General features: G+C 45.1%; 1 protein-coding gene across 7 annotated transcripts in view; it reads left to right on the forward strand.

Annotated features, from left to right (window-relative positions):
- Nucleotides 1-15,616, forward strand: part of LOC115155608 (semaphorin-5B) — a 311,769-nt gene that overhangs the window by 234,334 nt on the left and 61,819 nt on the right. For all 7 annotated transcript variants that reach the window (XM_029702384.1, XM_029702388.1, XM_029702382.1 and 4 more), the window contains exons 10-12: nt 11,432-11,567; nt 12,157-12,367; nt 12,606-12,813. In XM_029702384.1, the coding sequence (XP_029558244.1) occupies nt 11,432-11,567; nt 12,157-12,367; nt 12,606-12,813 (555 nt within the window). The remainder of the gene's footprint in view (nt 1-11,431; nt 11,568-12,156; nt 12,368-12,605; nt 12,814-15,616) is intronic.

Consider the following 15,616-nt stretch of genomic DNA (forward strand, 5'->3'; position numbering starts at 1 on the left):
TACAGGCTGATCCAACTTTGATGTAATGTCCTTAAAACAAGTCAAAATGAGGCTCAGTAGTGTGTGTGGCCTCCACGTGCCTGTATGACCTCCCTACAACGCCTGGGCATGCTCCTGATGAGGTGGCGGATGGTCTCCTGAGGGATCTCCTCCCAGACCTGGACTAAAGCATCCCCCAACTCCTGGACAGTCTGTGGTGCAACGTGGCGTTGGCGGATGGAGCGAGACATGATGTCCCAGATGTGCTCAATTGGATTCAGGTCTGGGGAACGTGCGGGCCAGTCCATAGCATCAATGCCTTCCTCTTGCAGGAACTGCTGACACACTCCAGCCACATGAGGTCAAGCATTGTCTTGCATTAGGAAGAACCCAGGGCCAACCGCACCAGCATATGGTCTCACAAGGGGTCTGAGGATCTCATCTCGGTACCTAATGGCAGTCAGGCTACCTCTGGCGAGCACATGGAGGGCTGTGCGGCCCCCCAAAGAAATGCCACCCGACACCATGACTGACCCACCGCCAAACCGGTCATGCTGGAGGATGTTGCAGGCAGCAGAATGTTCTCCACGGCATCTCTAGACTCTGTCACGTCTGTCACGTGCTCAGTGTGAACCTGCTTTCATCTGTGAAGAGCACAGGGCGCCAGTGGCGAATTTGCCAATCTTGGTGTTCTCTGGCAAATGCCAAACGTCCTGCACGGTGTTGGGCTGTAAGCACAACCCCCACCTGTGGACGTCGGGCCCTCATACCACCCTTATGGACTCTGTTTCTGACCGTTTGAGCAGACACATGCACATTTGTGGCCTGCTGGAGGTCATTTTGCAGGGCTCTGGCAGTGCTCCTCCTTGCACAAAGGCGGAGGTAGCGGTCCTGCTGCTGGGTTGTTGCCCTCCTACGGCCTCCTCCACGTCTCCTGATGTACTGGCCTGTCTCCTGGTAGCGCCTCCATGCTCTGGACACTACGCTGACAGACACAGCAAACCTTCTTGCAACAGCTCGCATTGATGTGCCATCCTGGATGAGCTGCACTACCTGAGCCACTTGTGTGGGTTGTAGACTCCGTCTCATGCTACCACTAGAGTGAAAGCACCGCCAGCATTCAAAAGTGACCAAAACATCAGCCAGGAAGCATAGGAACTGAGAAGTGGCCTTTGGTCTCCACCTGCAGAACCACTCCTTTATTGGGGGTGTCTTGCTTATTGCCTATAATTTCCACCTGTTGTCTATTCCATTTGCACAACATCATGTGAAATTTATTGTCAATCAGTGTTGCTTCCTAAGTGGACAGTTTGATTTCACAGAAGTGTGATTGACTTGGAGTTACATTGTGTTGTTTAAGTGTTCCCTTTATTTTTTGAGCAGTATATATATAAAGTCTTTCCCATTCACCACATCCAAACTCACCTTTTCCAACTCTCTCAAATCCAGTAATAACGCCTTTCTTTCTGACTCTGGAATATTGGGTCTTGGAATGGGTTGTTTTCATCTTGTACCCTATTCTTGTGATTATTAAGCATAAACCACTTTTTTACTGACAGAGCCTTCCTGCAGCTTCCCAGCAGTTGTCCGACAATCCTATCTGACCTCACCCCCAAATGTTCAGCCACCCGTCCTCCATCCGTTAAGGTGGGCTCAGCCATGGCCATTAACTGTTTTAGGGGGATGATTTTGTCCTTCACCAGAATCTTGGACAAATGTGGAACAGCTGCAGTTGTACAATCCAGTCTTGCCCCATAACACCAGAGGTTCCTCCAGCAGCCAATGCACTGACTCCGCTGGAGTTCGTCTGGACCTTCCTTATGCTCCAAACCCTAAGAAGGCCTCTGTAAAATGGAGGTACTCCCTCCCTAGAAATCAGGCTACTATCAACCAGAAATAAAGCCTTATTTAAACATAATCCCCCAAACTGCTGTAATACAAGACCTGCCACCCCTCTCCAAACCACATTTTTTGGTCCCTAAAGCAACCTTTGAATAAACTGAAACCAATAAAACCTATCTAACCTGGCCAGAGAGATCAAATCAAATCAAATCAAATCAAATCAAATTTATTTATATAGCCCTTCGTACATCAGCTGAAATCTCAAAGTGCTGTACAGAAACCCAGCCTAAAACCCCAAACAGCAAGCAATGCATGTGAAAGAAGCACGGTGGCTGGGAAAAACTCCCTAGGAAAAACTCCTGAGAAAGGCCAAAAACCTAGGAAGAAACCTAGAGAGGAACCAGGCTATGAGGGGTGGCCAGTCCTCTTCTGGCTGTGCCGGGTGGATATTATAACAGAACATGGTCAAGATGTTAAAATGTTCGTAAATGACCAGCATGGTCAAATAATAATAATCATAGTAATTGTCGAGGGTGCAACAAGCACGTCCGGTGAACAGGTCAGGGTTCCGTAGCCGCAGGCAGAACAGTTGAAACTGGAGCAGCAGCATGGCCAGGTGGACTGGGGACAGCAAGGAGTCATCATGCCAGGTAGTCCTAGGGCTCAGGTCCTCCGAGAGAAAGAAAGAAAGAAAGAGAGAATTAGAGAGAGCATATTTACATTCACACAGGACACTGGATAAGACAAGAGAATACTCCAGATGTAACAGACTGACCCTAGCCCCCCGACACATAAACTACTGCAGCATAAATACTGGAGGCTGAGACAGGAGGGATCAGAAGACACTGTGGCCCCATCCGATGATACCCCCGGACAGGGCCAAACAGGCAGGATATAACCCCACCCACTTTGCCAAAGCACAGCCCCCACACCACTAGAGGGATATCTACAACCACCAACTTACCGTCCGAAGACAAGGCCGAGTATAGCCCACAAAGATGTCCGCCACGGCACAACCCAAGGGGGGGGCGCCAGCCCAGACAGGAAGACCACGTCAGTGGCTCAACCTACTCAAGTGACGCACCCCTCCCATGGACGGCATGGAAGAACACCAGTAAGTCAGTGACTCAGCCCCTGTAAAAGGGTTAGAGGCAGAGAATCCCAGTGGGAAGAGGGGAACCGACAAGGCAGAGACAGCAAGGGCGGTTCGTTGCTCCAGCCTTTCCGTTCACCTTCACACTCCTGGGCCAGACTATACTTAATCATAGGACCTACTGAAGAGATAAGTCTTCAGTAAAGACTTAAAGGTTGAGACTGAGTCTGCGTCTCTCACATGGGTAGGCAGACCATTCCATAAAAATGGAGCTCTATAGGAGAAAGCCCTACCTCCAGCCGTTTGCTTAGAAATTCTAGGGACAATTAGGAGGCCTGCGTCTTGTGACCGTAGCGTACGTGTAGGTATGTACGGCAGGACCAAATCGGAAAGATAGGTAGGAGCAAGCCCATGTAATGCTTTGTAGGTTAGCAGTAAAACCTTGAAATCAGCCCTTGCCTTAACAGGAAGCCAGTGTAGGGAAGCTAGCACTGGAGTAATATGATCAAATTTTTTGGTTCTAGTCAGGATTCTAGCAGCCGTATTTAGCACTAACTGAAGTTTGTTTAGTGCTTTATCCGGGTAGCCGGAAAGTAGAGCATTGCAGTAGTCGAGCCTAGAAGTAACAAAAGCATGGATTAATTTTTCTGCGTCATTTTTGGACAGAAAGTTTCTGATTTTTGCAATGTTACGTAGATGGAAAAAAGCTGTCCTTGAAGCAGTCTTGATATGTTCTTCAAAAGAGAGATCAGGGTCCAGAGTAACGCCGAGGTCCTTCACAGTTTTATTTGAGACGACTGTACAACCATCCAGATTAATTGTCAGATTCAACAGAAGATCTCTTTGTTTCTTGGGACCTAGGACAAGCATCTCTGTTTTGTCTGAGTTTAAAAGTAGAAAATTTGCAGCCATCCACTTCCTTATGTCTGAAACACAGGCTTCTAGCGAGGGCAATTTTGGGGCTTCACCATGTTTCATTGAAATGTACAGCTGTGTGTTGTCCGCATAGCAGTGAAATTTAACATTATGTTTTTCGAATGACATCCCCAAGAGGTAAAATATATAGTGAAAACAATAGTGGTCCTAGAACGGAACCTTGAGGAACACCGAAATTTACAATTGATTTGTCAGAGGACGAACCATTCACAGAGACAAACTGATATCTTTCCGACAGATAAGATCTAAACCAGGCCAGAACTTGTCCATGTAGACCAATTTGGGTTTCCAATCTCTCCAAAAGAATGTGGTGATCGATGGTATCAAAAGCGGCACTAAGATCTAGGAGCACGAGGACAGATGCAGAGCCTCGGTCTGACGTCATTAAAAGGTCATTTACCACCTTCACAAGTGCAGTCTCAGTGCTATGATGGGGTCTAAAACCAGACTGAAGCGTTTCGTATACATTGTTTGTCTTCAGGAAGGCAGTGAGTTGCTGCGCAACAACTTTTTCTAAAATGTTTGAGAGGAATGGAAGATTCGATATAGGCCGATAGTTTTTTATAATTTCTGGGTCAAGATTCGGCTTTTTCAAGAGAGGCTTTATTACTGCCACTTTTAGTGAGCTTGGTACACATCCGGTGGATAGAGAGCCGTTTATTATGTTCAACATAGGAGGGCCAAGCACAGGAAGCAGCTCTTTCAGTAGTTTAGTTGGAATAGGGTCCAGTATGCAGCTTGAGGGTTTGGAGGCCATGATTATTTTCATCATTGTGTCAAGAGATATAGTACTAAAACACTTTAGTATCTCCCTTGAGCCAAGGTCCTGGCAGAGTTGTGCAGACTCTGGACAATGAAGCCCTGGAGGAATACCCAGATTTAAAGATGAGTCCGTAATTTGCTTTCTAATGATCATGATCTTTTCCTCAAAAAAGTTCATAAATTTATTACTGCTGAAGTGAAAGCCATCCTCCATTTGCGAATGCTGCTTTTTAGTTAGCTTTGCGACAGTGTCAAAAAGAAATTTCGGATTGTTCTTATTTTCCTCAATTAAGTTGGAAAAATAGGATGATCGTGCAGCAGTGAGGGCTCTTCGATACTGCACGGTACTGTCTTTCCAAGCTAGTCGGAAGACTTCCAGTTTAGTGTGGCGCCATTTCCGTTCCAATTTTCTGGAAGCTTGCTTCAGAGCTCGTGTATTTTCTGTATACCAGGGAGCTAGTTTCTTATGACAGATGTTTTTAATTTTTAGGGGTGCAACTGCATCTAGGGTATTGCGCAAGGTTGAATTGAGTTCCTCGGTTAGGTGGTTAACTGATTCTTGTCCTCTGACGTCCTTGGGTAGGCAGAGGGAGTCTGGAAGGGCATCAAGGAATCTTTGGGTTGTCTGAGAATTTATAGCACGACTTTTAATCTTCCTTGGTTGGGGTCTGAGCAGATTATTTGTTGCAATTGTAAACGCAATAAAATGGTTGTCCGATAATCCAGGATTGTGAGGAAAAACATTAAGATCCACAACATTTATTCCATGGGACAAAACTAGGTCCAGAGTATGACTGTGGCAGTGAGTAGGTCCAGAGACATGTTGGACAAAACCCACTGAGTTGATGATGGCTCCGAAAGCCTTTTGGAGTGGGTCTGTGGACTTTTCCATGTGAATGTTAAAGTCACCAAAAATTTGAATATTATCTGCTATGACTACAAGATCCGATAGGAATTCAGGGAACTCAGTAAGGAACACTGCATATGGCCCAGGAGGCCTGTAAACAGTAGCTATAAAAAGTGATTGAGTAGGCTGCATAGATTTCATGACTAGAAGCTCAAAAGACGAAAACGTCATTGTTTTTTTTTTGTAAATTGAAATTTTTTATCGTAAATGTTAGCAACACCTCCGCCTTTGCCGGATGCACGGGGGGTTTGGTCACTAGTGTAACCAGGGGTGAGGCCTCATTTAACACAGTAAATTCATCAGGCTTAAGCCATGTTTCAGTCAGGCCAATCACATCAAGATTATGATCAGTGATTAGTTCATTGACTATAACTGCCTTGGAAGTGAGGGATCTAACATTAAGTAACCCAATTTTGAGATGTGAAGTATCACAATCTCTTTCAATAATGGCAGGAATGGAGGAGGTCTTTATACTAGTAAGATTACTGAAGCGAACACCGCCATTTTTAATTTTGCCCAACCAAGATCGAGGCACAGACACGGTCTCAATGGGGAAAGCTGAGCTGACTACGCTAACTGTGCTAGTGGCAGACTCCACTAAGCTGGCAGGCTGGCTAACAGCCTGTTGCCTGGCCTGCACCCTATTTCATTGTGGAGCTAGAGGAGTTAGAGCCCTGTCTATGTTCGTAGATAAGATGAGAGCACCCCTCCAGCTAGGATGGAGTCCGTCACTCCTCAGCAGGCCAGGCTTGGTCCTGTTTGTGGGTGAATCCCAGAAAGAGGGCCAGTTATCTACAAATTCTATCTTTTGGGAGGGGCAGAAAACAGTTTTCATCCAGCGATTGAGTTGTGAGACTCTGCTGTAGAGCTCATCACTCCCCCTAACTGGGAGGGGGCCAGAGACAATTACTCGATGCCGACACATCTTTCTAGCTGATTTACACGCTGAAGCTATATTGCGCTTGGTGACCTCTGACTGTTTCATCCTAACATCGTTGGTGCCGACGTGGATAACAATATCTCTATACTCTCTACACTCGCCAGTTTTAGCTTTAGCCAGCACCGTCTTTAGATTAGCCTTAACGTCGGTAGCCCTGCCCCCTGGTAAACAGTGTATGATCGCTGGATGATTAGTTTTAAGTCTAATACTGCGGGTAATGGAGTCGCCAATGACTAGGGTTTTCAATTTGTCAGAGCTAATGGTGGGAGCCGTCGGCGTCTCAGACCCCACAACGGGAGGAGCAGAGACCAGAGAAGTCTCGGCCTCCGACTCCGACTCGCTTAACGGGGAGAACCGGTTGAAAGTTTCTGTCGGCTGAATAAGCGACACCGGTTGAGCATTCCTACAGCGTTTCCCTCCAGAAGCCATGAGAAAGATGTCCGGCTGCGGGGACCGTGCGAGGGGGTTTATACTAACGTTACTATCTGTACTTGCTGGTGGCACAGACGCTGTTTCATCCTTTCCTACACTGAAATTACCCTTGCCTAACGATTGCGTCTGAAGCTGGGCTTGCAGCACAGCTATCCTTGCCGTAAGGCGATCGTTCTCCTGTATATTATGAGTACAACGACTGCAATTAGAAGGCATCATGTTAATGTTACTTAGCTTCGGCTGTTTGAAGTCCTGACGAACCATGTCCAGATAAAACCTCCGGGGTAGGAGAGTTGAATGAAAAAAAAGTTGAGTGAGGGAAAAAGTAAAAATATACGGTAATGAAAAAGTAAAAACCGTCAGGTAGCAAAGTAAAAACGGCAACAAAAACGCACAGCAGCGTAAACAAGTCTGCAAGTTGTGACCGGAAACCGGTCACAACTTGAGAGATGGTGTTTTCTCTTAAATGGGCCCATGTGTACTGTCTCGTGCCTCCATGTTGGCTCCGCCAAATATCACGTTCATGTGTTACAATAAGGTTTTTTAAAAAAGCCCTTGGGGATGTATGAGGTTCTTTGTGGTTTCTATCTAAATCACTGACTGTGCAGTTAAAGTTCCCAGCAAGAAATACATAATAATCTTCAGTGTTACATTTCTCAATGGTATTTGGATAGCCACACCCCCACTTTTTGAGCTTTTATGACTACACACCACCGAACAACCCGACGCAGCAGGAATCTTTACACAATGCCGGCAAATACGTTTTTCAAACCCCAACCCTCCGCGAGTGGCCACTGCAACTGGCCCCACACACTGGTTGCACGCTGGAGAAAAAACACCTCAACTATCACACCACCCTTATATGTGCTTAGTGACATTGAGACAAAGATAACCTTAAAACAACTAAAATAATCAATATACATATACACATACTGAAAACACACCGAAACCCAACAGAGTGGGAAAAAAATTGGTTGCTCTCACAATCGCTCCTGCTTCGCGGCTCACTGCCAGCATGCATACCGACGAGAGAGCGAAAAAGAGCGAGAGAGAGAGAGAGATGTAAACAGTATACCACATTGTGAATGGACTGTGTGTGAAAGAAAGGAAGGTAAGGTTTTAAAATAGACTAAATCTTTATTAACAAACTAGATGTTAACAGTAACCAACAGTGCCCATATCCCCCACTGTGCTTGGGCAGAGGTTTATAGAGTAAAACAGAGCTTTCTGTCTAAGCTGCACAAGTGTGACTTTATTTGTAACAGCTTTGCTCAAAACATAACTCTTGGCTGCAGACTACAGGCCTTGGGACACCACAGTGTCAGGGAGGGGGTGTGTCTGTCTCTGTGGTTGTGTCTGCAGACCCAGGGAAACGACCGAGTCAGGGAAGCACGGAGGGGGTGTGTCTAGCTTTGTGGCTGCGGCTGCAGCCTGATAATTGGTTATTGCAGCTGGTTTCCTCAGTTTGGGTTTGATTACTGTCCACTCACGGCAGAAAGCACACTGACTAATCACAGTGCAGTAGTGTCAGACTCACTGATCACGGTGCAGAATCCTAGACTCACTGATCACGGTGCAGAATCCTAGACTCACTGACCACGGTGCAGAATCCTAGACTCACTGACCACTGTGCAGAATCCTAGACTCACTGACCACGGTGCAGAATCCTAGACTCACTGACCACGGTGCAGAATCCTAGACTCACTGACCACGGTGCAGAATACTAGACTCACTGACCACGGTGCAGAATACTAGACACACTGACCACGGTGCAGAATCCTAGACTCACTGACCACGGTGCAGAATCCTAGACTCACTGATCACGGTGCAGAATCCTAGACTCACTGATCACGGTGCAGAATCCTAGACTCACTGATCACGGTGCAGAATCCTAGACTCACTGACCACGGTGCAGAATCCTAGACTCACTGACCACGGTGCAGAATCCTAGACTCACTGACCACGGTGCAGAATCCTAGACTCACTGACCACGGTGCAGAATCCTAGACTCCCTGACCACGGTGCAGAAGTCTCAGACAAACTGACCACGGTGCAGAATCCTAGACTCACTGATCATGGTGCAGAATCCTAGACTCACTGACCACGGTGCAGAATCCTAGACTCACTGACCACGGTGCAGAAGTCTCAGACTCACTGACCACGGTGCAGAATCCTAGACTCACTGACCACGGTGCAGAAGTCTCAGACTCACTGACCACGGTGCAGAATCCTAGACTCACTGACCACGGTGCAGAATCCTAGACTCACTGCAGAAACACTTAGCTGAAACAAGGCAAGCAAGCTGCTGTTAGTCTGCAGGCTGACACACACATACACACACTCTCTCTCTCTCTGCAGTAGCTGCTGTTCATTCTGCTGCAGGCTGTTTTTACTCCTCATAGTATAGACAATCAGCCACCTGTTTCCCATCTCCTTTGTTTGTATTGAGCTCATTTTGTGGCATCGCCACCCCCACGGAACTGACAGTGTTATTGTATTTGACTCATTTTGTGGCATCGCTCGCCCCCACGGAACTGACAGTGTTATTGTATTTGACTCATTTTGTGGCATCGCTCGCCCCCACGGAACTGACAGTGTTATTGTATTTGACTCATTTTGTGGCATCGCTCGCCCCCACGGAACTGACAGTGTTATTGTATTTGACTCATTTTGTGGCATCGCCACCCCCACGGAACTGACAGTGTTATTGTATTTGACTCATTTTGTGGCATCGCAACCCCCACGGAACTGACAGTGTTATTGTATTTGACTCATTTTGTGGCATCGCAACCCCCACGGAACTGACAGTGTTATTGTATTTGACTCATTTTGTGGCATCGCTCTCCCCCACGGAACTGACAGTGTTATTGTATTTGACTCATTTTGTGGCATCGCTCGCCCCCACGGAACTGACAGTGTTATTGTATTTGACTCATTTTGTGGCATCGCCACCCCCACGGAACTGACAGTGTTATTGTATTTGACTCATTTTGTGGCATCGCAACCCCCATGGAACTGACAGTGTTATTGTATTTGACTCATTTTGTGGCATCGCAACCCCCACGGAACTGACAGTGTTATTGTATTTGACTCATTTTGTGGCATCGCTCTCCCCCACGGAACTGACAGTGTTATTGTATTTGACTCATTTTGTGGCATCGCCACCCCCCCAGGGTACTACTGACAGTGTTAATGTATTTCTACAGAGCTTAATCGGACCTCCACGATGGTTGCTAGATACACTTATATAAGGACAATACACTTACATAAGGACAATACACTTATATAAGGACAATACACTTACATAAGGCATGAATGGAATATAGCGTACAAACTGTACTCTGCAAGAACAGAACGTAGCAAAACCATAACCGATATATGAACTTATATAAAAAGAACATAACAGGAGAGTTACTCTATAGGGCCCTATTGTATCGTAGTCCCCACCATCTCCGTGCTACAGTACACCAGCCCAGCTATGAGTGTGCTGGCATCCACACAAAGGAGAGCACAGAGTTTATTGTACAGTAAAGTCTGTTCAGTGTAGAGCACTACTGACACACACACACACACACTCACACACACACACACACACACACACACACACACACAAACTCGCATACACACTCACACACTCACACGCTCACACACAGAGCGGAGCAGAAGTATCTATCCAGAAGAGGATATAAGGTAAGGAAGGCAGTTTAGAAACTCATTACCCAGACACAGAATACTATGGTCCTGAGGAGAAGAGCACAGGATCGCTGGGATAACAATGTTACAGCCAAACACTGCCCTGGTTAAATGGGTTTATTCACCTCATACTGGGATTGGGGAGGATGTTTGTTTGTGTGTCTGTGTGTGTGTTTGCATCCTAATTCACTCATGCCGATTGTGAAGCACAGACACAGCCTCCAGCAGAAGTGGATGGTGTGTTAATAAATGCATCTGTAAAAGATGAGACTTTCAGACAGATGTAGTGATGTGCACACAATGAATTAATTTGACCTCTCAGTTAGAGATATATATGGGCAACACTAACTTCTCTCTTCACTGAGTTTTGTAACACTGTCTCTTTCTCTCCCTCACTCTCTCTCTCCCTCACTCACCCCCTCCCCCTCTTCATCTCCCTCTTTCCCTCTCCCTCTTTCCCTCTCCCCCCTCTCTCTCCTCCCCCTTTCTCTCTCTCTCCCTCACACACTCCCTCACTCTCCCTCTCCCCATCTCCCCCAATTCCTCTCCCCCTTTCTCTCTCTTTTTCACTCTCTCGTTCTCTCTCTCCCCCTCTCTCTCCCTCCCCCTTCTCACTCTCATTCTCTCTTCCTTTTCTTCTCTCTCTTTCTCTCTCTCTCCCTCCCCCTCTCTCTCTCTCTCGCTCTCTCCCCTCCCCATTTCTCTCTCTCTCCCTTCCCCCTCTCTTTCTCTCTCTCTTCCCCCCTTTCTCTCTCTCTCTCCCTTTCTCTCTCTCTCTCTCTCTCTCTCACACACACACTCTCCCTCTGCCTCCCTCCTATCTCTCCTTTCTCTGTCTGTCCTACAGGAACAGTATAGCAGCATCTGCAGTATGTGCATTTAACCTTAGCTCCATCACCCAGGCCTTCAATGGGCCCTTCCGTTCCCAGGAGAACCCCCGCTCTACCTGGCTGCCCACCCCCAACCCCATCCCCAACTTCCAGGTTAGTGCTGGTCTGGAGGGTAATCCTGCCCACCCTATGCATCCCCAGAACCAGGACGAAAGGACACTGCATCTAGGAGGCATTTGATATAAGAACTAGGGATCATGCACCACATAGCCCACATCGTTTAAGAAATGCAACCGTAGCTTTATGAAGCAATTCATGTCATCCAGTATTTAAGAATGGCATTTAAGGAGCATATTGTTGCTGTAGCGTGCCAGATCCAGAGATGTTGTTTAGCCCAACAACAGTCATTACATTGTAACAGTCATTACATTGTAACAGTCATTATATTGTAACAGTCATTATCTTGTAACAGTCATTATCTTGTAGGTGTGAATAAGTGTGATTACTAAAGGACAAAATGAGAATGAAATGACCACAGCTGAGGCGTAGTATTCATTTAATCAAAACAATAATGACTGTGAACATAAGGCATTTTTCATTTTCATTGTGTGGCTCTTTTCTCTTTCCCTCGCTCTCTTTCCCCTCTTTCTCATGCTCTCTCTCTCTCACTCACTCTCACTAAACCTCTCACTCCTCCCTCCCGCCCACCTGCCTCTTCCACCGCTCCTCCACCCCTCCTCAGTGTGGGACCATAGATGATGACGGCGGTCCTAACGATGGTCTGACGGAGCGCAGCCTCCAGGATGCCCAGCGGCTGTACCTGATGAACGACGTGGTGCAGCCCGTCTCTGTGGACCCCTTGGTCATGCAGGACGATGTGCGCTTCTCCAGGCTGGTGGTGGACATCGTACAGGGTCACGACACCCTCTACCACGTCATGTACATCGGCACAGGTCAGTCGAGTTCAAATGTCAGGTGTCAAGGTCAAGGTCAATAGGTTAGACCCAATAATCAATCATCAACCAATTAATGAATCAATCAATGCTGGCACCCTTCACTAGCTGTCCATCCAAAGGACGTTCTATTGATCTATTATAGGACCCTGAGTTTTCCCTAACCACATGACCAGACAGTATACAGTACAAACCAACAAATTCTCAACATCCTCTTCCTCCTCTCTCCACCAATCAGAATACGGCACCATCCTGAAGGCCCTGGCCACCACCAATAAGAGCCTTCAGGGGTGTTACCTGGAGGAGATCCAGCTCCTCCCCCCTGGGGTGTGGGAGCCAATCCTGAACCTGCAGATCCTTCATAGTGATAGGTCACTGTTTGTAGGACTCAACAACAGAGTTCTGAAGATTCCATTGGAGAGATGCTCCAACTACAAGACCGAGACGTGAGTTTCTTACATTTTTACAATTTGTACAAGTACACAAAAAGCGAAACTGGCCAACAAACCCAAACATATTGGAGAGTACATGTTAGGAAAAGCTGCAACTACATGACTGAGACGTGAGTTCCTCAAATTGAGGATTATTACACATTCTCTATCACATCTCCGCGTTTCAGTATAGTTTCTGTAAACTTCCATAAAAATGTACAGAGTGTTGTTTATTGCTTACTTGGAAACAACTTGCCTTCATTTCATATAGCCGAAAACCTTTAAACAGGTCTGCATATGTATTTTTCTTAAATGCTATATTTAAAGTAGTTAGTTTAAATATAGCATTTAAAGGTTTTCGGCTATATGAAATGAAGGCAAGTTGTAACTGTATTTTTTGTTGTTGTAATTGTATCAGTAACTTACTGTATTAATCAACAGTATGATAGAGTGTAAACAGAATACAGTAGATTAGCGTACGATGCACAGTAAAGTACCGTAGATTTGTTTTACAGCATACCGTAAGACCTTTCTGTAATTTCAACAGTAAAACACCTTAGAATGTACAGTAAAATACCATACATATTTTTTACAGTATTAATTATGATGCATTGTAGGAAAATGTTGGTAGGCGGGGAAAGAGTCTCTGGCTCATGAACATATTTTAAGGTGAAGCTTATAAGAGACTATATTTGTTACACCCGTGGGTGAGAATGCTGTACCCCCACATAATATTGTAATATACTTTATTTTAGAAATACTTTAAACCTTATTTTGAAATTCTACAGTAACTTACTAGCCAATTGCTGCCAGTAATTTACTCTAATTCCAAATATAGTAAAATGTATGGAGCACCAAAAACCTTTTGAACACTAGTAGATGCATGCTATTGTTGTTTCTTACTTATTAACAGATTTTCAGATGTGTCTTGTAAAAGTCTATATTTATTGCACCTGTTAGTGAGAGTGCTGTACCAATGTAAGTGATATGTAGTAGTTAAGCTTTTGTTAAGGCTTAAAGTGAATATTATATAAAACACCAAATATCAGTTGGTATGCTGTAGTACATAGTTAAATATTCACTATTACGAGTTGCTGATTTTATTTTCAATACAATTCAGCAATAAAGTACTGTACTGCTGTTTTGCTATACATTTACTGCAGCATAGTGTAAATTATGGTGCATTGCGGATAAATATTGTGGGAGGAGAAAGAATCACTGCCTCATTAACATGTTTTAAGGCGTGCCTTGGAAGTGGCTATATTTGTTGTTGAGAGTCCTGTACCAATTTAAGTGATATGTGGTAGTAGTTCTCTAACAATTAAATGTATACTGAACAAAGATATAAATGCAACATGCACCATTAGCTGTCAGGATGGCTGGACTCAGACGATCTCGCAGGTGAAGAAGACTGGTGAAGAAGTTTTGTAGTGATTCCGTGTTATTGTTGTTGATGTAAAGAATATTTGTTGGTCGGTGGTGTGTAATGAAAAGCAAACAGACGCTGCACTTGACACACTTATGAAATTGCTTATTCCAGTTACTAATAAGCATGCACCCATTAAGAAAATGACTGTAAAAACTGTTAAATCCCCATTGATTGATGAGGAACTGAAAAATTGTATGGTTGAGAGGGTTGAGGCAAAAGGAATAGCAAATAACTCTGGCTACACAACCGATTGGCAAACATATTGCAATTTGAGAAATCATGTGACTAAACTGAATAAAAAGAAGAAGAAACTACACTATGAAACGAAGATAAATGACATAAGGAATGATAGTAAAAAGCTTTGGAGCACCTTAAATGAAGTTTTTGGGGAAAAGGCAAACTCAGCTCCATCATTCATTGAATCAGATGGCTCATTCATCACAAAACCCACTGATATTGCCAACTACTTTAAGGATTTTTTCATTGGCAAGATTAGCAAACTTACATGCTGACCACATCGCTCGCATCGCAAAATAAATGTACACATACATGTTATTCAATCATTGCACCCACACTGCTCGGACACGTCAGCGAGCGTCTGCGTGGCCAGGCGCTAAAATAGAAATTGGTTCTATTTGTGACGCTCAACAGGCTGCAAGTCCAGCCTCTCCCATCTCCTCATTGGTGTTTAGGAGCATATACCCATGTGCGGGATTGAAAGATGAACTTAGGTCCACACTCCGGTTGGTTGTAGTAATGCTGTAAAGTTGGTTGTTAAGTTGGTTGCCAACCACAAAGAAGAAAAAGAAGATGAAGGAAGAAGGAGAGATGACGAGAAACAAATTTGTTTTACCGTTTTATCTGTGGATTCATTGTCAGAGTAGAGGACCTTGTGCATTTCAGGTAAAACAACCCAATGTTTATATACCAGGACAAATTAGCTAGCAACGGCAGGCTAGCTAGCTAAATTGCTATACGTGTTTAATGCTTTTTGACCTGTCCCCAAATTAATATAATTGGTTCAGAGTTTGTTTTGATATTTCAACCTGCGTGTCCTGATCGCTTCTGGTGTGGGTGAATAAAATCAACTCGCGATGGCGCAAGCGGACACGCACACGTGCGGTTTGGTCAGCATGTTAGGCATGACATGCCACCAACAAATGATGACACTACACATCGAAGTATATCTGACCAAATTATGAAAGACAAGAATTGTAGTTTTGAATTCCGTAAAGTGAGTGTGGAAGAGGTGAAAAAATGATTGTATATCAACAATGTCAAGCCACCGGGGTCTGACAATCTGGATGGAAAATTACTGAGGTTAATAGCGGACGATATTGCCCCTCCTATTTTCCATATTTTCAATTCAAGCCCACTAGAAAGTGTCTG

This window comes from Salmo trutta, chromosome 20 (genome assembly GCF_901001165.1).
Source record: "Salmo trutta chromosome 20, fSalTru1.1, whole genome shotgun sequence".
Lineage (NCBI taxonomy): Eukaryota > Metazoa > Chordata > Actinopteri > Salmoniformes > Salmonidae > Salmo > Salmo trutta.